Source organism: Patiria miniata, unplaced genomic scaffold (assembly GCF_015706575.1).
Source record: "Patiria miniata isolate m_02_andy unplaced genomic scaffold, ASM1570657v1 HiC_scaffold_20, whole genome shotgun sequence".
In the NCBI taxonomy this organism is placed as follows: domain Eukaryota; kingdom Metazoa; phylum Echinodermata; class Asteroidea; order Valvatida; family Asterinidae; genus Patiria; species Patiria miniata.
The window spans coordinates 22,519,752-22,545,969 of NW_024037059.1; the positions used below are offsets into that span (position 1 = coordinate 22,519,752).

At 40.3% G+C, this 26,218-nt stretch overlaps 1 protein-coding gene across 4 annotated transcripts; it reads left to right on the forward strand.

Annotated features, from left to right (window-relative positions):
• Positions 1 to 1,246: 1,246 nt before the first annotated feature.
• On the forward strand, positions 1,247 to 25,843 carry LOC119728223 (trimeric intracellular cation channel type A-like). 4 transcript variants are annotated; one of them, XM_038200377.1, is made up of 6 exons: positions 1,247 to 1,351; positions 20,324 to 20,508; positions 21,818 to 21,974; positions 23,730 to 23,914; positions 24,664 to 24,751; positions 24,881 to 25,843. In XM_038200377.1, the coding sequence occupies exons 2-6, from the start codon at positions 20,379 to 20,381 to the stop codon at positions 25,137 to 25,139; spliced, it is 819 nt and encodes a 272-aa protein (XP_038056305.1). In that variant the 5' UTR covers positions 1,247 to 1,351; positions 20,324 to 20,378; the 3' UTR covers positions 25,140 to 25,843. The 4 variants fall into 4 exon arrangements, with proteins under 4 accessions (XP_038056305.1, XP_038056301.1, XP_038056303.1 ...); XM_038200373.1 differs by lacking the exon at positions 1,247 to 1,351 and adding an exon at positions 14,975 to 15,080 and having other exon boundaries at positions 24,881 to 25,155; XM_038200375.1 differs by lacking the exon at positions 1,247 to 1,351 and adding an exon at positions 15,003 to 15,136 and having other exon boundaries at positions 24,881 to 25,155.
• Positions 25,844 to 26,218: the final 375 nt, after the last annotated feature.

Genomic DNA, 26,218 nt, shown 5'->3' on the forward strand with positions numbered 1-26,218 from the left:
TTCAGGGCCCCGAAAAAAATTGGATTCTAGATGTTCTGTGGTGTGATCTGAAGCAATTTCTTACCACTTTCCTCCATGCTTTAACTAATATTTTCTTAGCAAAAGATAATTATTTGAACATCGTTTTCGAGGTTGGAGTCATTGAATCAGCTATCGGTATTCTGAGCTATATGGATTTTCGATGCTCTGTGGTGTGATCTGAGGCAATTTCTTACCACTTTAACCAATAATTATCTTAGCACAAAAGATACTAATTTAAGCATAATTTTCGAGGTTTTCTCAGCTAAAGGCATAAGAAAATTTTTTGAACATTGTTTTCGATTTTGGAGTCATTGAATCAGCTACCAGAATTCTGAGCTATAGGCGTGGGGTTCGGGGCCCGCTTAAAGGCCCCGAAAAAAATTTGGATTCTAAATGCTCTGTGGTGCTATCTGAGGCAATTTCTGACCACTTTAACCAATATTTTCTAAGCAAAAGATACATTGTAGTACATAATAGGGCCCTGTAAATGAGACACGAGTTCAAAAATCTGGGGGGGGATATTTGATATTGTGTCCCCCACCCTTCAAAAAGTGGGGGGGGGGAGGACCAGTCCCCCTGTCCCCCCAGGATTGACGCCCATGGCGTCATGTAGATCAAATATATTTTTTTTAGAAACTCAAAATCTCAATGGGGGGGGGGGCGACTGGGGGGGGGGGCGACAAGCTGTCCACCCCCCACGCCCCCGTGGCTACGCCACTGATTTCAAGGAATTTTAATTGGTCTATTATTATTATTTAGCTTATATGAATGGAGGAAAAAGTTTGTGCGTGGCCGATTCGCGTGATATCGCTGACTGAAACTGTGTGACCCACGGACCACCTGTCTATAATACGTGTCTGTGGTGTGAGCGAGCAGTGCAGTGGGTGTTAATACGCATTTTAGATTATCATTATGCGCTATGTCACGCCGGTTGGCAGCTTACTGGTCCGCGGTCGCCGGTCGAAGGGTCGTTTCTCAGTGGTCATCATGTGGATCATTCGCGACTATTTAGATTTAGATCAATGATAATTTTTTTAGAAACTCAAAATCTCAGTGGGGGGGGGGGGGGGGGGGGGCGACTGGGGGGGGGGGGGCGACAAGGTTTCATGGGGGACGGTCGCCCCCCACGTCCCCCCGGTGGCTACGCCACTGCCATCGGCTGTAGGTAGGTAAATCTGCGCGTCTGCGCGTCGTTTTCATTTTCGTTCTCACGCAAGCACGCGATTTGAAAACAAACGCATAGATACAGAATAAAAAAGTCTTTTTATTCTTTATCTATGAACAAACGTAATCGAACAAAGGAGAACGAAAATGCAGGATGTGAATGGTCGTAAGTAAATTTCGTTTTTACCCATCTGCAACTGATTTCCATTTTTTTTTTCTTGAAGAATTGCAAGATAAAATTTCCAATAGGCGGGTCGCGCGAGTTGTATAGTTCAAAAACAAAATGGCGCACTTTCAGGCTCTTTTACATGTCACATATCTGCATGATATACAAAATGAAAAAAAGTTATGTGGTTTTGCACACTAAGTGATACAAAAGTAATATTGATTTGATGAGCAGCAAGTGAACATGTTCATCATGCTTTCAAATTTATCAAAATATAAATAGGCTTATCATCAAGTTTGTTGGAGAACTTTGTGTCATTTTGCACGACATTTTCGCCCCTTTCCTCCAAAAATTTGAACAAAAATGGCACAGCAGTAGCCCAGGTTGGACGACGTCTTCATTGCATACACAACAGAGTCCAAGTGCCAACCTGGGCTAGCACAGCAGAGTCACTTGGCATATTTTGATGAACTTTCTGTATTTTTCTTCTCTTTTTCTTTCTTGTCAGTCTTTCTTTTCAGCAGGTCCTTGTACAAACTTCGTCTCGCCTTGTTGGACCCATAAATAACAGATCTGACAACAATGTGGTACACACAAGACACATATATCAATGAACAATATAAATATTAGGCTGTTAGCAGTCATAATTTAACAAAATCAACTGAATTTCTATCCTTTTCTTGTCAACTAAAAGTAGCCTTGTTAAAGAAATAAAGTTCACACTGTTGGCTAATCATCTAAATAAACTGCTCGTATGAGCGGTCCTGGAGGGGGGGGGGACCAACGTGCCCCCCCCAAAAAAAAAAACATTTTTTAAGTGACGTCGCAATAAAGGCAGGCACTGCGCACGCCACCTTCTTTTTCTTTTTCTTTAAAAAAAATGGTCTCAGTGCTCAGCAATTGCCTCAGATCGCACCACAGAGCATCTAGAATCCAAACAAATTTCGGGGCCCTTAACCCTAAAAGGGCCAGGGCGGAATCCGCCCCCCTCACCTTTTTCCCTGATAGCCTTAGAAAAAAATTTTCGTTATGACTTTTTAGCCTCGAGCCTTGCGCAGCTTTTGATACCAAAATATTTTCCGGCGTGAAAACTGAATTTTCCTATATACATGTACGTCGTGTACACAGAGCAGAATTACCATTCACCCCCCCCCCCCCCCCCCCGGCTGAGAGATGGTCAAAATAACCCGGCCCTTTTAGGGTTAATAGGGCCCCGAACCCTACGCTGTTATTTTTTGCACCCCCTTTTGGGAACCAAATTTTTTTGCCCCCCCCCCCCTCCCCAAAAAAATTGTGTTCTGGATCTGGCCTTGTCTCAGCTCCTTGGGGATATACAGCTCGATGCTGCCTGTTCGGCGCTAGGGGGCTAATACAATCACAATAACCATCTCTCAGTGCCCACACAAGTAGTCATTTACGCTTGGGTGGAGAGAAGCAATAAGTGACAAAGTGTCTTGCCCAAGGGCACATGCACCATGTCCCAGGCAGGACTCGAACCCACAACCTGCAGCTTCACCCGCAGACCACGAATCCAATGCCCTTAACCACGAGGCCACAGCACTCCACTAGCGGCTGGGCTGTGAGGATCTGGCGCATTCGTTTAAAAATGCTTATTAGAGAAGTATCGATGTAGTTATTACGGAGGAGGAGACCACGCAATGTAACCAATAAGGACTCTAGCGGCGATTGCTTCAAACGTCCACACAATGAAGTTCAAATATGGAAACCAGCTTCAAGTGTTTCGAGTTTACATGTCACTGGGTCATAACAAGCGCTGTACACTAAAAACAAAATACACAAATATCTTAAGAAAGAAAACTGAAATCATTAATAATTTAAAACATTAATTTAGCAATTAATTTTAAAAATCTATTGTTTACCTTTTTAAAACAAATCATGTAGAGAATAAGCCATAAAAAAAATACACATGATGACAAGTGGCAAGATTTGGGGGGAAATTGTACATTATTACCACCCCGTCTCTGAATCCTATATGTACTAACAGTAAGTTCATTAGCATAACACTGCACAGTTGATTTCTAAGCACTTTTAGGTATTTCCCCATGAATCACATGAGTGGTGCTATTAATCAGACAATAAACTGCTTTAAAAGTGTTACATGTCTGCATGATTTTACCAAAGAAAAAGAAATAGTCGGCTTTACACAACTATATAAGGGGCCGTTCACAATTATCAACATTTTCACGAGCGTACAAACCGTACGCTGGGGGGGGGGGGAGGGGGTTAATGGCCGCCGTACGCTTTTTGTTAATTTTTTTAAATGTCGATATGTTTTCTCGCCCGTTAATGCCCGCCTAACGCTTTTTTTTTTTTTTAATGTCGATCTGTTTTCTCACCCGTCGCCACAGCCGACAGCCGCAACCGATGCCGATCGAGCACTTGTTGCCGAGCCGGTCGCGCCCCGCGCCAGGCCCCGCATTGCATCCCATGAACGTATTGTGTACAGCATGCGCGGCATTGTCCTTATAGTCAGGTTGCATACGGTTGGAATCGTGACCGACTGGTCCAAAGCACTAAACTTGGCAGATAGATTCTTATGGCCCCAGAGAAGATATTTAGAAGGGGTGACACCTGAAATTCGTTTGGGAAGGGTGCCTAATTTGCATAAAGCGTTAATCCCTGCCGTGTAATATATTTATTCCCATATTTGGTTAGATGTTAATTTTTTTATTTTTTGAAAAGTATATTTTGGGGATTTTACTTACATATCCTTACTTAAATAACATTTTCTAAAGCATATCAGAGACTTGAAGATTTTGAGGACATGATAAAGATCCAAAATGGCTGCCATTATACCCTAAAGTTGCGCGCATTTCCTTTTCCCTCTTATATCACCAAGTAGTCTTGCCAAACCTCAGTACTGATGAGCTTCAAATTCACAAAGATACTTACTGGCACAGTTACCCCAACAAAAATAAATGGGAAATTATGTGAAAAATTATATCATCTTGATATTTAGCCCACAAAAACAAAGAGAGGGGAAATGAGGTGTCCGTAAATAGGGCTAAACATTAGACGAAGCCTGCCTAACGTGAGGGACTTGATCAAGTTCCCCGTTTTTGTTTTCTGGGCTAAATATCACAATTGTATCATTGTTCACATGATTTTCCATGAAGTTTTAATCGAGTTACTGTGCCAGTAAGCAACTTGGTGAATTTAGAGCTCATCAATACTAAGGTTTGGTAAGACAACTTGATGATATCTGGAGACAAGATAAATGCGCGCAACTTTATGGTATAATAGTAGCCATTTTGGATCGTTACTTTGTCCTCATAATTATTCAGTCAGTCTTAAATGCTTTAGAAAATGTTAGTGAAGTAAGGATGTGTAAGTGGAATCACCAAAATATAGTTTTCAAAAAATAAAAAAATAAAAAATATACTCAAATATGGGAGTAAGTATATTACACGGAAGGGATTAATGATTTATGCAAATTAGGCACCCTTCCCAAAGAATTTCAGGTGTCACCCCTTCTAAATATCTTCTCCAAGGCTATAACAATATATCTGCCAAGTTTGGTGCTTTGGACCAGTCGGTCACGATCTTGTCAAAAATTGGGCCTAAGCCACCTGACTATTACACACGTACATGAAAATGTACTTTATGTACATGTACATGTACATGTACATGTATAAGTCCGTATCCACTGCGAGTTTTTAACAGCCGGTGTCACATGGAAATCCGACTCCTATGAAAATCGGACCCCTTTTCCCCTTTTATTGGTTAATCCCTCGCACGTGACAGGTCACTCTCCCCAAACGATCCTAAAAATAGCATAGTATCGTACTCACGCGTGCGCACTACTACCAACGAGTCCACATTTCATGGAGTCGGATATTCACGCTACACCGGTTGAACAACACCGGCACTAGCAATGGCGGACAATAAATATTCTAGCCGCGCTGTTGACTTGGATCAATTGTTGAAAAAATTGCTCTGTGATTTTCACTTTTTTCTCAAAAACATGACGACTTACATTGTATGAAGCTGAAACTTCTACAGGTAAATTGTAGTACATACATCTTCATTCACACTGAATAGGGGTTCATGTCATGGCCAAAAACTTGATCTACAAAAGTTACAAAAACCCTATAAATCACATGCAAGTGTCTATATAAAGACTTGTGTGAAAAAAAATCAACATTTTTTTCGTACACTTTTAGGGGGAGGGGGGGGGGGGTCTTGAAAAAGTGTACTCTTTGTACACTTGTGAAAATGTTGATAATTGTGAACGGCCCCTAAGTTATCACGTCAAAATCTGATTTTTACCTATCCAACGCTAGTGGCGCCCTTCCCCCTAATGACCCCGGTTTCCCTTTTTTTCAGCGGATGCACCGTAGATCTAGCCTTTAGTCAAGGCCCGCGTGGCTATACCCGGACGCGTCTCGCCCCGGATGCTGGCACGAAACAAGACCAGTGCAATCAGTTGCCGTGTCACGCGTAGCTGCTCTATTTTCTCGTCCACACAACGGACAGCAACGCGAGGCCAGCGAAAGATGGCCGTAAAAAGGGCTTCAGAAAATTTGCAATTTTCATGGCAGACCACAACCGATCCAAACAAACAAATTCGTTTTATGTAGTTGAAGACCTACTTCATACATCCATCAAGGTATTTTTTCCCCCAAAAAAGGATTTCGATGCATTTTGACGATATTATTTCACAGAAAAATCGACTAAAAATTAGGTCATGAAAGTTCCGGGTTTTTTTCGACAACGACGAAAGTTTCCCAAATGTTGAGGTAATCAAAGGAAAGAATGAACCTTCATCTACAAAAAATCTCGTGAACGTGATGTCGTTAATATTTTAAGAATTCGATGTACACCAAAGGTTTCCAACAACTTCCATTTTTCACAACGCGAAAAGATCGTCGCCATTGTAAGGCCAAAAAAAAAATAAGTCGGTCTCTGGTCAGCGCGCGCGTCGATTTTAATCATGCGCGTCGATCTATTTTTTTTCCAAAATGTTCCGCGGTAGCTCCAACAGCGCCCTCTATTTCCGCACCTCCTCAAGTTTTTTTACCAAAGAGCACCAAGGAATGGGAAATTGCACCAAGGCAAATGATCGAAAGCACCAAGGCAAATTATGGAGGACACCAATGTACATGAGGACACCAAAAAAGCAAAATAGTACCCACCTTGTCTGTACAATCCAAGCTTGAAGAAAAAAAAAAAAAAAAAAAAAAAAAAAAGCCGCGTGGCCGCGTCAATTCCGGAACTTTGGTCTGACCAGAGACCGAATATTTTTTTTTTTTGGCCTAAAGCATAGAGCGAGGAACCCAAACACGGTGTGACCTTGTGACCCCATACGCCCACTGATTGGTCGAGCTCGAGTATGGCCTGCTTAATATTCATAAGTCATTCATTGCACGTCCGCACGTGCTATTCACAATGTATTCAGGCCAACAAACGTACATGTACGTCGGCGTACTTACGTTCGTTTACACGCGTACATGTGATTGCAAATCATGAAGTCTCGCAAAATTTTTCAACCAGCGATTTGAACCAAACATTAGAAGTCTCCTGCATGTGTTTCACATGAAAATGAAGGGTATACTTTCCTCTATCTAATGAATCTTGCCGTGTACTTCGGCCTTTTTTAAGAATCGAATGTACACCTAAAAATTATCGGCCCAAGCTTTTGTTGATAAAAAATATGATTTTGTTTGACAGGCCGTAACAACACTTTATATTTGTCAAATTATATTTGTCAGTTATTTTTGGTATCAAAATAAAGCACACGATTTCAACTTTTCACATATTTAGCCATCTTGGCCAAACAGTGCATGTATCCAGGCACTTTTCGTATTTTTCTGTAGTCTCGCATAAATCTCGTAAAACCTCGCGTACGCTTTTGGGCCACGCGTGCGCGACCTCGGGACAAGAAACTGAGGTCAAACAGGGCTGTGTGCGTGACACGGCCACTGACTGAGCTAGTCTGGTTCCCAGACCAAAAGGTTCTGACTATTCCTGATGAATCTTAGGTCCAACCTCGTGCCCCGTGGGTACGATCTTGCAGCGCCATGTTGTTTCCCATCATGCCTTGCGCGATCGTAACCCCTGGAATTGTGTAATTATAATTAGGGCTGCAGTTTATCCGTTTTACGTGCCGACGCCATCTTCAAAATGTTAAAAGTTGTGATTTTGAAGAATCAATCCTTTCAAACACAACGTTTGGACGTTGTGTTAATTAGCAAAGATTTGTATTAATGTACGTACCCCTTTCGTGCCTTTACAACCACAGATACAGGGTGTTTTTTTTAGCGAAAAACGCGGCTGACATAATCCATATCGTACAGGCTTCGCGACTTTTGAATCATAATATTTTTTTTTTCGTAGGTGACGTTGCGTGCAAAGCTAAGCACGCGAGCGCGAGCGCATAATGGGCGCGCCCGGCGTGCAATCTTCGAAATGCCCGCGCAGTACGCTGTGAATAGCCATTCAGTGTCATTTACGTCATCATCACAGCCAGGGGTTAGTGCACACTCTGTATAAAGACTGGATAGCGAATATGCATACAACATTCACACAGTAGACTTTGCATATTGACCAATTCGCCCCGGTCTCACGAAGATGGCCGCGTATAATACGAACGTTCTACGCGTAAATACGCGCGCGTTGTATCAACAGTTTCCGCGCATTTTGGTCACGTACACATATTATGATGTTCTAAAAGGGACACATTTCCGTAGTGATTATTATTTCAAAAACGCCGAAAAAAGTGATTTGCGGCATTTTAAAAAGTAACCACGACAACAGAAAAATTGTAGTAAACCTTGGTCAGTGGGGGTGGTCAAAATATAAGTCAAGTGAACCTTGACGTTACAAAAGAAATCATGCTGTCTATAAAGACGGCAACTTGTCCTTTGTAGATCACCAGCCGGTCTCACCAATATGGCGTCAAATGCATTCATTGTGCGGCTCTTTATTAGCTATACTATATGAAGCCCGGGAAGGGACAGGGTGGAATTTTTTTTTGGAGTTTACTAATTCGTTCGCACGAATTGCTAATTCGTTCGCACGAATTACTAATTCGTGGGAACGAATTAGTAATTCGTTCGCACGAATTAGTAATTCGTTCGCACGAATTAGTAATTCGTGGGAACGAATTACTAATTCGTGGGAACGAATTAGTAATTCGTTCGCACGAATTAGTAATTCGTGGGAACGAATTACTAATTCGTGCGAACGAATTACTAATTCGTTCCCACGAATTACTAATTCGTGCGAACGAATTAGCAAACTCCAGTAATTCGTTCGTATGAAGCCCGGGAAGGGACAGGGTGGAAATTTTTTTGGGCATTTGCTAATTCGTTCGCACGAATTACTAATTCGTTCGCACGAATTACTATTTCGTTCGCACGAATTGCTAATTCGTTCGCACGAATTGCTAATTCGTTCGCACGAATTACTAATTCGTTCCCACGAAATCCTAATTCGTTCGCACGAATTACTAATTCGTTCCCACGAATTACTAATTCGTTCCCACGAAATCCTAATTCGTTCCCACGAAATCCTAATTCGTTCCCACGAATTAATAATTCGTTCCCACGAAATCCTAATTCGTTCCCACGAATTACTAATTCGTTCCCACGAAATCCTAATTCGTTCCCACGAAATCCTAATTCGTTCGCACGAATTACTAATTCGTTCGCACGAATTACTAATTCGTTCGCACGAAATCCTAATTCGTTCGCACGAAATCCTAATTCGTTCGCACGAATTACTAATTCATTCGCACGAAATCCTTATTCGTTCGCACGAATTACTAATTCGTTCCCACGAAATCCTAATTCGTTCCCACGAAATCCTAATTCGTTCGCACGAATTACTAATTCGTTCGCACGAATTACTAATTCGTTCGCACGAAATCCTAATTCGTTCGCACGAATTACTAATTCGTTCCCACGAAATCCTAATTCGTTCCCACGAAATCCTAATTTGTTCGCACGAATTACTAATTCGTTCGCACGAATTACCAACTTGTTCCCACGATTTACTGGCACGGCACGTTCCCGGATCCATGAGATATATAGATGTATGGGGGACCCCCATGCACCCCCAGAACTAACTTTCACCAATTTTTGGGGTGCCTTTCAGCGTCCTAAAACACATTTTGGATGTTAATAGTAAAACAAATCCGATGAGAAGGGGATATTCACGGTGGCGGCCAATATGGCCGCCAAAGTTGGTAAAAACTGGGGGGGGGGGAAGACATATATCAGCCAAATAATGTGATAAAAGCATAAATAAAATGGTTAATTATATGTTTTAGACTCTCAAAGACTCATTTCTGGTATTTTTCCCCCTACAATGCTTCAAATTAAAGATGGCGGCCAATTTGGTAGCTAATAAGGCCGCCATATTGGTAAAAATGAAAAAAAATCAGCCTAATAACATGATAAAATCACAAGTGAAATTGTTAGTTATATTTTTTTTACCCTCCCAAATTCATTTCTGGTATCGTGTTTTTGATATCATGCTTCAATGCATGATAGCGGCCAATATGGCCGCCAAAATGGGAAAATAAATTGAAAAAAAAAAATCATATATAGGTTTCCCCTAGTTTCATTATCAGCCATTCAATTTCGCGTGAGTTTTGCACATTATAATCAAATTTCTTTTTAATTTGGGGGGCATTAGCAGCCAAGATTTTTGACTGAATGTCAACCTTTTGACGGTTGACGCATTCAAATTAGCAAACGTCGGTGCGCTTATAACGTATTACATGTACCATGTTTTTCGTTTCTTATTCGTTTATGGGCAATCACTTTCATTATGAGGTCATTCAAATTAACAAGATTTTTTTAAGTGATATATTTTCCCATTTCCTCCGAGGTTGAGTTTCCCCAAAACATCTTAGCGACTGTAAAATTTACAATATGGCAATGGTTGTACGATGAGGAACCCTTCTCTTGGGTAATTTCTTAAATGTTTTCTTGCGTATGTCTGACCGAACACTTAATTAAAGCGCCCATGCAAAGAAATTGTTCAATGCAAACCTGGAAAACACATCTTTGTGTCACATTTTAACCTTATTCTCAATGTTTTTTTTTTCCATTTTGAAGGGTGTTTTTGGTGCTTTCTCCTTTTTTATGATGATGCAAAGTTCCATATTCACGCATCAACAAGATTTTGATGTCATTTTGTGAAGATTAATGTTACTGGGCTATTTCAGCACAAAAAAAAGTTGCTACGATTTCTTTTCTTTGGTGATTCTTTGTTGTGTCAGTACTTGGCAGTAAGCCAATGAGCAATCCTTTCTCAAAAGTGTTTTCTTAGCAAATTTTGGGTGAATAATTTGAAAGAAACCCCCTAAACTGAACAGTGTCTTCCTGAAATCACATCACAGCAACTGAAAAGCATGGAACTTTTAAATGTTAATGACGTGCACTTGCAATAAGACTAACCAAAAAAAGGATGTCAAAATATCTTTCATACATTTTAGAGTAGTAGTAAGTTGCACAAAATGTATTCATGAGGAAAAAAATCATTCACGGACCCTTTAATTAAGAAAGAGAGGTGTTCATTTACGGATTGACGACATCAGATATGATTTACGCCGAGATAATTCAGAATTTTACATGCAGGAAGTCTTAAAACATCTTGACAAAAAGTGAAATAAGTTTGCCCATTAATGAAAAGGAATGCCCGATCAACCACTTACTACTGGTTCAGACCAAACTGATTGAACAACGCAATACTTTTAATGCAGCTTTTACAGGGATGAGTGAAGCTGAAAGGCGATAGATTGCTTGGATAGTGAAATCGAATGATTCTTTTTGATTGTCGAATGACGATCTGCGTGATTTTTCAATTTCAAATCAAACTGAACGAGCCAGGCGTTAAATTGAATGAAAAATTGGTGAAGTTGGCCGGGAAAACCTACATAAGACAAATAGTGTGATAAAAGCATCAATAAAATTGTTAATTTATTATGTTTTTGACTCTCACAGATTTTATTTCGGGTATCCTGTTTTTTTTTTGCTTTCACGCTTCGAATTCGAGATGGCGGCCAGGATGGGCGCAAATATGGTCTAAAAGGCACCCCCCCCCCCCCCAAATCTTGGCTGCTAATGCCCCCCAAATTAAAAAGAAATTTGATCATAATGTGCAAAACTCACGCGAAATTGAATGATAATGAAACTAGGGAAAACCTATATATGATTTTTTTTTTCAATTGTTTTTTTCCATTTTGGCGGCCATATTGGCCGCTATCATGCATTTGAAGCATGATATCAAAAACACGATACCAGAAATGAATTTGGGAGGGTACAAAACATATAACTAACAATTTGACTTGTGATTTTATCATATTATTAGGCTGATTTTTGTTTCATTTTTACCAATATGGCGGCCTTATTAGCTACCAAATTGGCCGCCATCTTTAATTTGAAGCATTATAGGAAAACACTACCAGAAATCAGTTTTTGAGAGTCTAAAACATATAATTAACCATTTTATTTATACTTTTATCACATGATTTGGCTGATATATATCTTTTTTTTCTCCCCAGTTTTTACCAACTTTGGCGGCCATATTGGCCGCCATCTTGGATATCTCCTTCTCATCGGATTTGTTTTACTGTTAACATCCAAAATGTGTTTTAGGATCCTAAAAGGCACCCCAAATATTGGTGAAAGTTAAGTTCTTGGGGTGCACGGGGGTCCCCCATACATCTATATCTCATGGATCCGGGAACGTGCCGTGCCAGTAATTCGTGGGAACAAGTTGGTAATTCGTGGGAACGAATTAGTAATTCGTGCGAACGAATTAGTAATTCGTGCGAACGAATTAGGATTTCGTGCGAACGAATTAGGATTTCGTGGGAACGAATTAGGATTTCGTGCGAACGAATTAGTAATTCGTGCGAACGAATTAGCAATTCGTGCGAACGAATTAGGATTTCGTGGGAACGAATTAGGATTTCGTGCGAACGAATTAGGATTTCGTGGGAACGAATTAGTAATTCGTGGGAACGAATTAGTAATTCGTGGGAACGAATTAGTAATTCGTGGGAACGAATTAGTAATTTGTGGGAACGAATTAGGATTTCGTGCGAACGAATTAGGATTTTGTGCGAACGAATTAGGATTTCGTGCGAACGAATTAGTAATTCGTGCGAACGAAATAGTAATTCGTGCGAACGAATTAGTAATTTGTGCGAACGAATTAGTAATTCGTGCGAACGAATTAGGATTTCGTGCAAACGAATTAGGATTTCGTGCGAACGAATTAGGATTTCGTGCGAACGAATTAGTAATTCGTGCGAACGAATTAGCAATTCGTGCGAACGAATTAGGATTTCGTGGGAACGAATTAGCAATTCGTGGGAACGAATTAGTAATTCGTGGGAACGTATTAATAATTCGTGCGAACGAATTAGGATTTCGTGGAAACGAATTAGGATTTCGTGCGAACGAATTAGTAATTCGTGCGAACGAATTAGCAAACGCCAAAAAAAATTTCCACCCTGTCCCTTCCCGGGCTTCATACGTTCGCACGAATTACCAATTTGTTCGCACGAATAACTCCAGTAATTCGTTCGCACGAATTACTAATTCGTTCCCACGAATTAGTAATTCGTGCGAACGAAATAGGAATTCGTGCGAACGAAATAGCAATTCGTTCGCACGAATTACTAATTCGTGGGAACGAAATCCTAATTCGTTCGCACGAAATCCTAATTCGTTCCCACGAATTACTAATTCGTTCGCACGAATTAGTAATTCGTTCGCACGAATTACCAATTTGTTCGCACGAATAACTCCAGTAATTCGTTCGCACGAATTACTAATTCGTTCCCACGAATTAGTAATTCGTGCGAACGAAATAGGAATTCGTGCGAACGAAATAGCAATTCGTGCGAACGAATTACTAATTCGTGCGAACGAATTAGTAATTCGTGGGAACGAATTAGGATTTCGTGCGAACGAATTAGGAATAGGAATTCGAAATAGGAATTCGTGCGAACGAAATAGCAATTCGTGCGAACGAATTACTAATTCGTGCGAACGAATTAGTAATTCGTGGGAACGAATTAGGATTTCGTGCGAACGAATTAGGATTTCGTTCCCACGAATAAGTAATTCGTGCGAACGAATTAGCAATTCGTGGGAACGAATAAGCAAATGCCCAAACAAATTTCCACCCTGTCCCTTCCCGGGCTTCATACCCATTCGATCCGAGCAAATTTGATGCACAAAATCGTGGTTGAATTTCAAGTTTTCTAAATGAAAACAATGAATATTAATTATGAACTCATTTTAAAAAAAAAATTAATAAGCAATTATAGCGGTTATAATGAAACCTATATTATACTCGGAAATACTCGGGCACTATCCGATTGTCGACGAAACGAATTCGGCAAACTTCGGAAGTTTTCGGAAAAATGAGGAATTCCTCCCGTTTTAGTCACGTGACGTTAATTGTAATTGTAATTGTAATTGTAATTGTAGATTCATCAGGAATACTAGTCAGAATCTTTTGGTCTGGGAACCAGACTATCTTAGTGCGAGTCAACCTCGTCCCCAGTGCTTACTTTATTTCCAACCTCGTTTCCAATAGTAAGTCCTGGATATAGGAAACTTTTCTTCCTGTATCCTGATTCGATACCGCAATTGGCTAGAAATGGATTTATATCGTATACTTGTTGTTATTCACAACGTGCACGGTACGTGTTTTCGTCCACGCCTTCTCAAAAATATTCATTTCCTTTCCAATTTGTTCATATTGATATGAAAATGTGATACGGCATAAATGTCTCTTTAAGATCGTAACAGTTTAATTAAAATAAAATCGTATTTTCGTAACTCATGCCATGCTCTACGACGAATTGATTCTGTTTTTACCCCAGACACCGCATACACAAACAAATGCAAAATGTAACACACAGGCAGGCACCAGACTATTCCTCATTTTTCCAAAACCTTGCACATGCAAATGATCCAATACCAGGGTGAGAGGGTAGGTAGTGATGGGCGCGTACTACTTGACATCCTGGGGAATAGGTTGAGTGCGCACCCCCCCCCCCCCCCCCCCCCCCGTGACCTGCGTGACCTGTGTCCTGTGCGTCATCACGGTCATGACTTTGAAACGGTCGTTAAGACTGATTCATTACTCTTTTATTCCCAGTTTAGAGGGTTTTTTTCCGTTGAAAAGCGTAATAATGTAGAAAATTCTGTAAAACGTATCTGTGTTGTAAATTTACAATTCCCGTCACTTGCTCAGGCTCCGTTTCGAATCACGAACGGTCGGATTGCATTATGCGACGCTCAAAATTTTGTCCACATGGTCGACCGGTCCGCAATGAAACAGAAATCACATCCAGTATGAAATGTGCGCATTTAATTTCTATAGGAAGTTTTCAGATAGCATTTGCATACATTGTCTAGTAACTGCGGTCTTAAACAGCTGCAGCCAGATGCTTTCTACATAGGTCATAGGCCACTTCCTTCACAAGATTCTGTGAAGCTCATCAGAGTATCCCAGCGTCCTGTTTGCAGGGCGGGGGTGACGAGCGAAATCGCCACTCGCACTGGTCTTTTTTCGTGCCAGAATCTGGGGCGCCACGTTTCCGCAAAGACACGCGCGCCTTGAGTAAAGGCTATGTAATCCCCGCGATTTTTTTGTCGCTCCGATCCGAAACCCCGCGCCCGAGAGGGCGCTCCTGAAAATTTGAAGAATTCATTCCTCTTCTTCTTGTAAAATTGTAAGTGGAATTTATTGGTGTATATTTTCAAGAGAAACACGAACAAGTAAGATTGGGTAAGATGGCATGGTAAAAGTGTAGTTTAGGACCTCGTTCCATATATCGTAGATAAAGAAAATACACTTTTATGAGGTATTTTCGATGCAACTCGGGCCGGTAGTGAAATGTGTATACAGTCAATTGACCGGTTCCGCAATTTGACCAGTTCCGCAATTTCGGAAAACTAGCTCTCGTTTTCAGGAAGACGAAAACGCCAAGGACTTAAACTTTGGTATCGATGGAAAGGTTATTCAATCTACTTTTCAAAAATGGTTTTAGTTTTGGGATACTCACTTACATTTAAAAATAAATCCCCTACGACCGTCACTTGCCGTTAACGAACTGCCGAAATGGAACGCGCACGGAAGCGTGATTTTATGTTTGTCGGCCTGCTACACGATTGTTCAGGGGAATTAAATCATGGCGATTGATGCAACTTGTTCGGAAATTATTCATTATTCCACCATACAAATATAAGATTTGAAGTCTTTGAATTTTTTTTTCTATACCCACCAGAGTAACTGCTGGTCGTTTGGCCGGTTCCGCAAACGCATTCATACTGCCTATACAATACACTGGCCATGGTGTGACTGTATTAACCAGTGCTGCTATTGACAAGTATTGTTGATGACGGCCCCCTAGCGCGGTGCACTTTATTTATTTTGGCATGAATCTTTTTTTTTTTACAACTTACAAAGAAATTGAGAATTTCTATTAATCCTTGTTTAAAAATGTCGAATGTGATGATCATTTCTGGGTGTTCAGTGCAAAAAATTGAAAACTAAATTGAAACAAAATGATTTTGTTTCTGTCCAGCTTCCGGACAGCGCTGTAGGTTTTGGATACAAAAAATTTGGACTTCAAAATTTAAAATACAAAAATCTTTCTTAATACTTCCCACTAAACGCTTTTCCTTTGCTCTAAAAAAATTCACCCCATACTTGATGTTGAAGCGGTTGTGCCTAAGGGGTTTGAATCCATTTTAGAGTTACAACTCTCCACATCCAGGGTGCATGAGTCAGCCCAGGCTAGGAGGTGAGGTTTGTGGGGAACAATTAAGAATAGTGCAATAGAACAATTAAGAATATGTTTCTAACCCAAAGGACATTTCCAGTAATTTAGTAAATTTAAAATTATCCTTTTTTCGGTGGGTTCTAACCTGACTCTTTACCCTTTTAAACAAAAAGAAAAATAGGACCACTAATATTTCATAATGAAGACCAGTCTCTCGTCAGTACAGAGACACAAATTTTGATTGTTTTCTTGGAGCACAAAATTTGTCAAATACTATAAACCATTTCTCATTTTTGTCTCAATTGGTCATAAACTAAACGTTTTATATAAAATTTCTTTTTCATACAGACAATGCCAAAGACAAAGAAGAAGATTACGCCAGCCTCCTGATAGGCCATAAGAGGCCATCAGCACATCTTTTTCAGTTTTACCTGTGAAGGTCAAGAAGAAGTTGAATATTATAGTGAAAGTACATGTAGCTGTGTGTCTTCATCACCATTTCTTTGAATTAATTTATTTATGTGACAAGTTTTTTTTGTATAGTGCTAGCTTCTGGAGTGCTTAAATTATTTGTGTATAACAATTAAACAGACATGCAGGTGTCATAAAGGCAATAAATTTAAAGGCGTTACATACATTTTTATTAACCAGTACATGTGAAAGAGAAGTGAGGTGTTTGAAAAACAATGCTACTTTGCATGAAAAACTCACAGAACATGTCTATTTCTGTGATTCATCACCATTTATTTATATGACACGTATATTTTTGGATTTAAAAGGGGTAGCTTCTTGAGTGCTTTAGTTTTGTATTACATTTACACATGCAGGTATCACATGTCAATATATTGAAAGGGTTATTGGGATATTCGTGATGAATGTGTTGACATTTTCTTTTAAGAGCATCACCGAACAGTAGACGAGGTTTGCTAATACAGTTGCCCAAGCATGATACATGTACATAGTTAATATGTGCAACAACGTATGAGGAGTAAGTGAACATTATAATTAGAAATTGCCATTGCTATGAAACAGCCATAGGATTTATGACATTTTTAACAACTTGTTTTAATTTGTTTGTGAAATTTAATTTGAATGTGAAACAATATGTATGTGGCCTGTATGTATCTGGCCTGCTGAGGCCTGTTCCCCCTCCCCTCCCGGCCCCCAGGTTCCCCCTACTGGATGTTGGTGCACACAAAATTAAGCATATTGTGTTGTAATTACCCTGAACAAATTGAAACACTCCCCCCCCCCCCCCCCCCCACAAAAAAAGTAAAATGAAAAAAAAGGAGGAGGGAATAAACAAAAGTAAATAAATAATAATAATTAAATAAACAAATAATATTAAACTCCCCTGCAGACAATGATTCAGTTCCAATTCATCCAGCCATGCAGTAACCATGAGTAACTTCCTTAAGTGTCATAGGAATTAAAAATGATCCTGGAGAAAATATTAATTCAAATTCATGAATAGCTTGTCTGTGCTTATGTGAGAAAAAAACAACCAACTGGAGCAATTCGGTACAAGGTTTGTGTCTGGTTCTATCCAACGTCAGAGTGTGTCTAAATAAAAATAAGACAACCAAAAAGCAAAATATTAGTGATTGCAAGATGATAGACAGAATGCACAAAAAGCAAGAAAGTCATTTACATGTAATTGGATTGAAGCAAGTCAAATAATTATAACGTAAAAAAAATCCAACGAACCATAACATTTTCATGGAGTTACATTTTGTAAATTTGGACGCATTATAATGTGCAGACCTTGGCTCATGCACAGGGAAATATAATCCATATCTTTTCTTGGCTGGTTTGGGGGCAAAAACGATCTAGATTTGGCCAGTAAACAAGGAATATTTTCAGTCCAGTCTCGCAGAGGGCGCCGTTTGCGAAACCGGAAAACATTTGCGGAACCGGTCAAAGCACCGACCTCTACAAAATGTCCTGGCAAATTTCTCTTTCAAACGATCACAGAAAACTATTCATATCATGAAGTAGGTGAGTAATTTGCGCATATTTATAGATAGGTAGCTTCCTGTGAAAGCGCGTTTTTTCGCCACAAGAAGCTTCAGACGATTTGCGATTGCGGAACCGGTCAAACGACTGTAGTCATGTCTACTCCTAGAACTATGTAGGACTAAGTCATGTCTAGACCCGTGAACGTGGCGTTGTATACAACAAGCCACGTTCACGGGTCGGGGGTCAGACAAGTCGACCGTTGAGACAACTCGACTCGGGACAAGTTGACCGTTGAGACAACTCGACCATTGAGACAACTCGACCGTATGTGCGATAAATGGAAAGACAAGTCGACCGTTGAGACAAGTCGCCTCGCATGTTTGGGGCTTAGTTTCGGGGATAGTACCGGGGATTTTGACTCCCATCCCCGGTCAACGTGGCCGTACCGTGCACGGTGGCATCGTTTTTGCCGGGCCTGTGCGCCCACTTATCTCATCCCCGGTCAGTCAACGTGGCCGTACCGTGCACGGTGACATCGTTTGTGCCGGGCCTGTGCGCCCACTTGCCGCGCCGGTCGACGTGCCCGCGTGCCGGGCCCGGCCGGCAGGCGCGGTTCTAGAACCAATATTTTTGGGGGGCTAGCAGGGTGGATCCAGAATTTTTTTCAGGGAGGCGTGCTGAAATGTAGACCGGTTATTTTCTTCAGACACTTAGGCCTCCGAAATTCAATAGGGGGGGGGGGGGGGGGGGGGGGGGGCTCATGCCATATTTTCAATGGGGAGCGCCAATAAAATCCTAAAATCATTCACACTATATTAATTACAAATGCACCCTTGCCACGACTATTTCTTTAGGGGGAGACCGTTCGCATGTACATCACAATCCGTCTTTTTGCTAATGCATTTTTTTTTTACGGAATTTATTTTGGGGGGGCTAGACCAAATTTGGGGGGGGGCTAAAGCGCCCCCCCCCCCCCCCCCCCCCCTGTAGAACAGCGCCTGCGGCCCGGTCCTCGCAGGCGGGCGGGGCGCACCGGCCCGACGCGACGCCCTCTGTACATCAAGTACCATGCGTGTCTTTGATTTTCTGATCATTTTGAACACGTCCATTGTGCCAAAGTTGTGCCGTATTTTTCATCAAATTTCTTGGCAATGACAGATCCAACACTCGCGTAAATTCACAGAAAGCCTAACAAGTAAGTGATTAACCTATGGGCAAAATTATACATGGTTATATGTCGTGGATCAAAATATAAAAGACATCGAGTGTTTCAAAATTACACCAGAATGTGGCGTTTTTGTTTACAACAATAAGCCAGTTCAGTATTTTGCGCACAATGATATGGGTCACGAGTCATTTGGGATAATTGAACGCTCATCGAAGGTGCATGAACACGCACAGAGACAGGTGCACGACGCTCACGTGTTAGTTACAAGCAAAATGGGTGTCCACGTAGCATCGCGTATCATCACGTCATCGATTTTATTCTGAATGACCTTTGACATAGATTACCTCATCGAGATACCGAATTGGCTTATAAAAAGGTCTACTAGGCCTACATGTACTATCATTTTTCGGATATGCACTATGGCCTGGGATTTGAAAAGGGATTTTGATAGACGAATTACTTCTATCTTGAATTCCACTTTCTGAAACACAAATCCAACCAAAACGTTGCCCTGCCTGTTTAGTGGTTGATAATAACTCTTTAAAATTTATGAGCGATTAGACCCACTAACTGGGGTGCTACAACTCCCTTTTTTGAATTTTGGATTTTGTCTGTCATACTGGAGCCCCACCTCTTATAAAACCAAATTTTGATATTTATTCAGTTTTGCAGACCATTCACCTCAAAAGTTGCCAAAATCACGCAAAATACTTGACAAAAATACCTTTTAAAAGCACCTTCTGGCTCCTCCACATATCAAAGATGAAGTAATGGGGCGTCAATGGTACTCATTTTTTGGGTTGCAAATCCGTGAAATTCAACCAGTTTGGCACAGACATCGGAGCAGAATGTTCTCCGCGTTCAAATGCCGTTGCATCGATGGTCACACAGCACATTGTCTATAGACGTACATACGAACACGTCATCGTCGTGTCCTTAGTCTTCGCATACATGTTCGTATGTAGACAATGCGCTGCCTGACCAAGCAGCAGCGTTATTGAAAGTTTTGAACAGGGAGAACATTTTTTTAGAAAAAGTGTGTGTGTGTTATTTTTGATTACAGATTCTGTTGAGAATTTGAGATCCTTTGTGTTGATTAACAACTGATCTCGTTGAAGATGGCGGCAACTAACTATGACACGATCATCTCCTATGCTAATGCCTACGACACCATACCCATGTTTCCTGTCTTTGAGGTATCCCACTACATTCTTATGATTCTGGCAGTGAGACAGGACTTCCAAGAAGGTAACAGCAAACCCCAATCTTTTGTTCAGTGTACCTTATTCTCATAATTCCTGACTTTGGTTTTCTTCTTCATTTTGGGAATGTTGATGTTGGGCGCAATCGGTGGATGTGCGCGATTGGTCGATCATGCTGCACTATCAGTAGATCGTGCTGCTATGGGCCGATCGCACTGCCACCAGTTGAACACATTTTCTTTCTAATGCACGGCTCCAGAGGATTATTTTTAAAAAGGTAAGTAAAGTCCAAGATATCCGTCATAATCAACTGATAGCACACATCGACCGATCGCACCCAACATTGACAATACCCAAACTTTTGATTGAACTCTGACAGTGCATACAAATTAGTACACGTATGCCAATTGTGTACAATGAATGTACATGTAGGTTCTTTCTTCTTCTGTGTTTGTAGGCTCTGATTTTTTTTTTTTAATACTAAGTACCAATTTACCAACTTTTATTATTGAAATTTGTCCAAGAATAATTTCCGATGCTAAATGGCAAATCAATCTAGTCAATTTTTCAATTTCAACGTTTGGTCAACCAATTTAAGCACTAGGTCCAGAATATTCATCAATACTGATTGAATTCCTCTCAGCTGTTGCCAGATGGCAGCCTTCCGAGATCAAATTCATCTTGTATCAATCGCATTAGTCTAAGCATTTTCCTTGTGTCCTCAAGAACATTTTGGCAAATTCATTCGCATGATGTTATCAGACTAAGGTGTTTTTAATTCGGAGAACAGTTTTTTCAGAGAAAAGTACTGAGCATGAAAAACATACGGTGAGTGTTATGATGAAACAAGGATATTTCTAAAACTACGATGACCCTTAATTCCCCATACAACATTTGTGTCTGCCTAAGATTGAGTCTGATGTATTTAAGTCACTCCAAAGAAACAAACAATAGTTTTATGTATAAAAACAAAGAAAAAGAAAAAGTGGAAAATTATTTTTTTCAGTGGCCACGTAGAACACTGCCTTCTGAAGATGTGACAATGACGTATGACGAAATTGAACAAAATTATGATTAAATTGTGTAAGACAAATTTGTTTTCTGAATAACACAGTTTGGCGTAGACAAGACAAAATTGAATACTCCTTGACGAACATGTTGTACTCGTGGTTTGAATTTCCTTCAACAAAAATTGAAATTGTATGATGAGGACGAACTTAAACATTGATGAATTTGAATATTATAATCAATAAATTTCAATGATAAACACTTTAAAATAGCTGGGAAAACCTACATGTATAATAAACAAGTTCCAAATATTTTTTTCTCATTTCTTTTTTCCGTCCTGTTACTAGGCACTAAGCATCTAGCCCAGACCAACCCCCTGGTGTGCTGGTTCTGCAGCATGCTAAGCAGCTTTGCTGGAGGAATCTTGGCTAATTTCCTGCTAGGCCAGCCAATTTTAGCAGCATTCAGCAATCATATCAATATTGGAATAGCAACAATTGTCTGGTAAGGCTACACACAACTGATTCATAAACAAAAAGAGACACGGTCATTGAAAAAAATTGTTTGAACTGTTTGTTCAATATTTATTACCTCCGCCAAGGAGGTTACGTTTTCATTGGATTTGGTTAGTTTGTTGGTTGGTTTGTCTGTTAACAAGATAACTTAAAAAGTTATGGACGGATATGCTTGAAAGTATTTTTAGGGGTGGTCCTTGGTACAAGTACAAATCGATTAGATTTTGGAACTGATCCGGATCTGGGTCTGGATCCAGGATTTTTTTTAAGGATTCTTCACCATTTATGCCGGTATTTCTTTTGGGTGTACTGGCACTATGGCGGGGAATTGTTTAGCCTTGGCGGAAGTTTGCGCTCTCTGAGTGCTTTCTAGTTATCATTGAAATGGTGTCAAACTCATATACCTGTATCACAATCTTGGCGAGTAATGAAAACTAAAACCTAACTATCCGGTTCGTCATACACATGCATGCACTACTGATTACTAGCGGCCACTGGCTGAACATGCCACTTTGCACTACTTCTGGTTCCATTGGTTCAAATGATTTTCAGTGTTACTCCATGTGTAGTAGGTGTGGTTTAAGTTGAAATGACGTCACACCTATGAACCAGGTTCAGCAAATAGCATTAACAATATTAACCCTAACCTACCCAAATCCTCCAGAATCCTCTTTGTAAAATGGAGGATTTTGCAGGATTGCGGCTGTATGTACATGTATATGGCAAAAGTGTGTTGCTCATTTCGGAGGATGCACTGTATCAAGGTTTTGGGCTGGACCTTGTGTTGTTTATGCTCAGCTGTGCATAAATTTAGGCCTATACTTTACTTGCAATCCTCCGCACTGCTCCAGGATGTCACTGGCTCTGCCTCAACATATTGACAATTTTTGCTGGAGGTTTTTGCAGGATTGAGGCAATGGTCATCCCGCCAAGGTCCACATCCAATTTCAAGAAAGAACGGAGGATTTTGCAGGATTGAGGCTAGATGCAATTTTTACGTGGAGGCAGTTGGAGGATTTTTCAGGATTAAGGTTACATCCTAGCAAAAATGCCTAGGGCGGAGTTAGGGTAAATCGGTAGTTGAAGTGTAGTAGAGACTGCTGAATCCAACATTGCCCACCAGCCAGAACAGAAAAGACCTATTGTTATCTGTTAAATTCAACAGGATCCAACAAAAATTGCTACTGCTGGAATTTCTTTGGTTCAGTGAAAACATTTAATCTGGTTCACTCTCACGACTTACATTAACATTAACCCCAACTCACTGTGCTGTACAAACAGTGGTGTACAGGTACAGTATTCTGTGTACATGTACATGTGTTTGGTCAAAGAGATATATGTGTACATGTACACGCATTATTAAAAAAAAAAAGAATTTGCTGAAGAATCAGATTGTCATCAGAGTCCTTTTAAAGACAGTTTACATTTCTCACATCTGTCTCAGCTGTGTCTTCAACATACATGTACCCTCTTGTTTATAGTGCCCAGTCTTGTCAGCGTTGGTGCCTTTGCATGATTTCTGTTATGTCTGTACAACCTTACAGTTTAGTAGCTTTCTGGTGTCAGAAAAGGACTTGACTTCAACACTGTTTAGCATAGTGTGTTTGTGTTAACATTCATTATGTAGATTACTTAGAAACTGCTTAAAATGTCATCCAGCAAGTCATTTTTTTAATGTAAACTGGAAACTTGTCACAAAATCATTTTACCCAACCACAGTTAATGTCATCTTATTTTGCTCCAGGTATCTGATCTTCTACTGCCCTGGGGATGTCTTCTTCAACCTTGTATCCTCATTCCCTGCCCAGCTTCTCTTTATCCCATTCAAAGAGGTGATTAGGATGCGTAAGATTGCTGGTGGAGTGGCACAGGCAGCAGCCATCTACCCCAGTGGGTTCTTAGTTATGCTGATCATTGGTACTGTCAAAGGTAATATTAACATCATGGGTAATTGATTTCACAGTCTGGACAATAGGAGTGAGTTACAATACAGTCAGGCATGCAACTTTACCTCGGATCCGCTGATTTCCTTGTTTTTTACTTCTCATGAATGCCATTGCAAATTGAAAATCACTGTACAAAGTCATGTGTGGTTTGGAATTTCCTCCTTTTTTTCTAAATTCCCAGTTGCATGCCTGTACAGTGTGTCACCAACAAGTTACATTCGCTTGAACAAAATATTTTCCTTCCGCACAAGGGCTCAGCACTTTTTGACCTTTGTTTTGCACAAGAATAAGTTGGAAATGTTTGGTAAATAATGAAGGAGAGCTGTCTACCTGCAGGGTTATACATGCAGGATGTCAACTGTCAAGTTAAAGAGTGGCAAATATTTGATCCCTAAGATTTGGTGTTCTAATCTTATTGCGGGTCTTAATATATTATATTATTTACTGTCTTTTGTCAGTGAAACACTCACATACTATCTGTTTAATACCTTTAAGACCACAGGATGAAATACAAAACATCTTTCATAAAAATGCTTGTGAAGCTTTGCTCAATTTAATCTTTAATTCTTGACCCCTTATTATTTGAGGTCACTCTGGTTAATTAAGGATCTTCAAGCACAAAATCCTTTAAAAAAAAGCTTTTCTGTCACAAAAATGAACATTTTGTTATATATAAAGCCAAATACTTCAAGCGAACCAAACTGGTATTTTCCCTCTTCCCTTGTCATCAAGGTACTGGCAGTATGCAAATGAGGAACATTGAACGGTTGCTGCGGGGTACCAGTGGTCCCTCCTCCAATCAGCTTACAACTCCATCATTGTAAGTTGATCAGTGCATTTCCAGCTAATTTTTTTTTCAAAATCATAGCCACAACCTTGAACCCCTGTTATTTCCCATACATGTATGTACAATGATGAACTTCCCGATTCATTTTGTTTTTCCCATCAGCACAATGAAAGGCTCCATCTTGATCAGCCTATTGATTGTACTTCAGCGCTACATGATGCTCCCTGTTCCTCTCTCTCTGTTACTGCTTTGTTGCATGCTAACCATGGCAACAGTAAAGGTATTCGTGCTGTATGGCTCCAGGGATCCCTTTGAGCCACTAGAGGGCATGCTTCGACCAGTTCTCTTTGGTAAGCGACCCAAAGACACGACCGGTAGGAAAATCAAAGATACAAAAGATGGCAAGGACAAAAAGGAGTGAATCAAGTACCATATGCGGCCTGAAAAGAATGTACAATGTAGTATTCAAGAATGGATTAGAGTCTGGAATTATTGAAGACTGGCTGTGCTTGAAAAAAAAAAACAGCACAAAATATAAATCAGGAACAATTGGGCTTTATTAAATGGCTCTGCTTACTGTAACCTACGAATTTAAGCTGTGAAAGAAATTTCGGTGCTAATAGTGAGCATATTCTGCAGGGCAGCAAGAGATTGGGTTGGTATTCATGTGTACATCCCACAAATGATTTTGTGCTTAATGGGTTAGTGCAGGATGTCTATACTGGCACCGGCAGCATAGACTTGTGATCATATCTGCAGCATGTTTCAATTAGCAGAGCAATGAAATTGGTTTGTAAGATGTTAATGTCAATAAGCTTCAAGGAAGGAATCAACCTCTAGATCTGTAATTAGTACAAGAACTGACCCGTGATATATTGCACACTTGTCTTTGTGAAAGAGAGCATTGGGAGTTAGAATGTCAGGCATTTTGAACAGGTGTTTGTTGCACAAACTATACTTAAGAATGTCATTCTCATTTTCTGGTTTCTATAATGAAACGTTACTATGGAGGGAATGTAATAAGTTTGGGGAACTTCTCAGGAAGTTAACTCAACTTGTTGGTGTACCAGGTTATCAGATGTAAACTTAATTATAAAGCTTGCTATGCACAATTCTTTTAATTTTTTTTAAGTTGACCAAAGACATTGTAAGGAGAAGGATTTGAACATGCGACCTCCTGATTGCTGTTCCGGTGCTCTACCAACTGAGCTTTTCAGCCCCGACTAACCACCTCGACAAGGACATTAACAGAATGGGAAAACACCAACATGGGGTTGAATATAGCTCAGTTGGTAGAACACCAGAACGGCAATTCAGAGGTGGAAGGTTCAAACCCCGCTTTAGTAAACTTCTTTGTTAGCTTTTAAAAAGCAATATAATGCACGAGTCACCTTCCCTTTGTTTGCGATTTCACAATTATTTTAGATCACACGGGGTTTATTTAACATGAAATGATTTTATTGGTTCCAACCATGTCATATATTTAAATGCGTTACAGCG

Coding starts and splice junctions, on each gene's coding strand:
- LOC119728223 (XM_038200377.1), top strand. CDS start 20,379: ATGGCGGCAACTAACTATGACACGATCATCTCCTATGCTAATGCCTAC. Junction 20,509..21,817: donor GAGACAGGACTTCCAAGAAG/GTAACAGCAAAC, acceptor TCCTGTTACTAG/GCACTAAGCATCTAGCCCAG. Junction 23,915..24,663: donor GATCATTGGTACTGTCAAAG/GTAATATTAACA, acceptor CTTGTCATCAAG/GTACTGGCAGTATGCAAATG.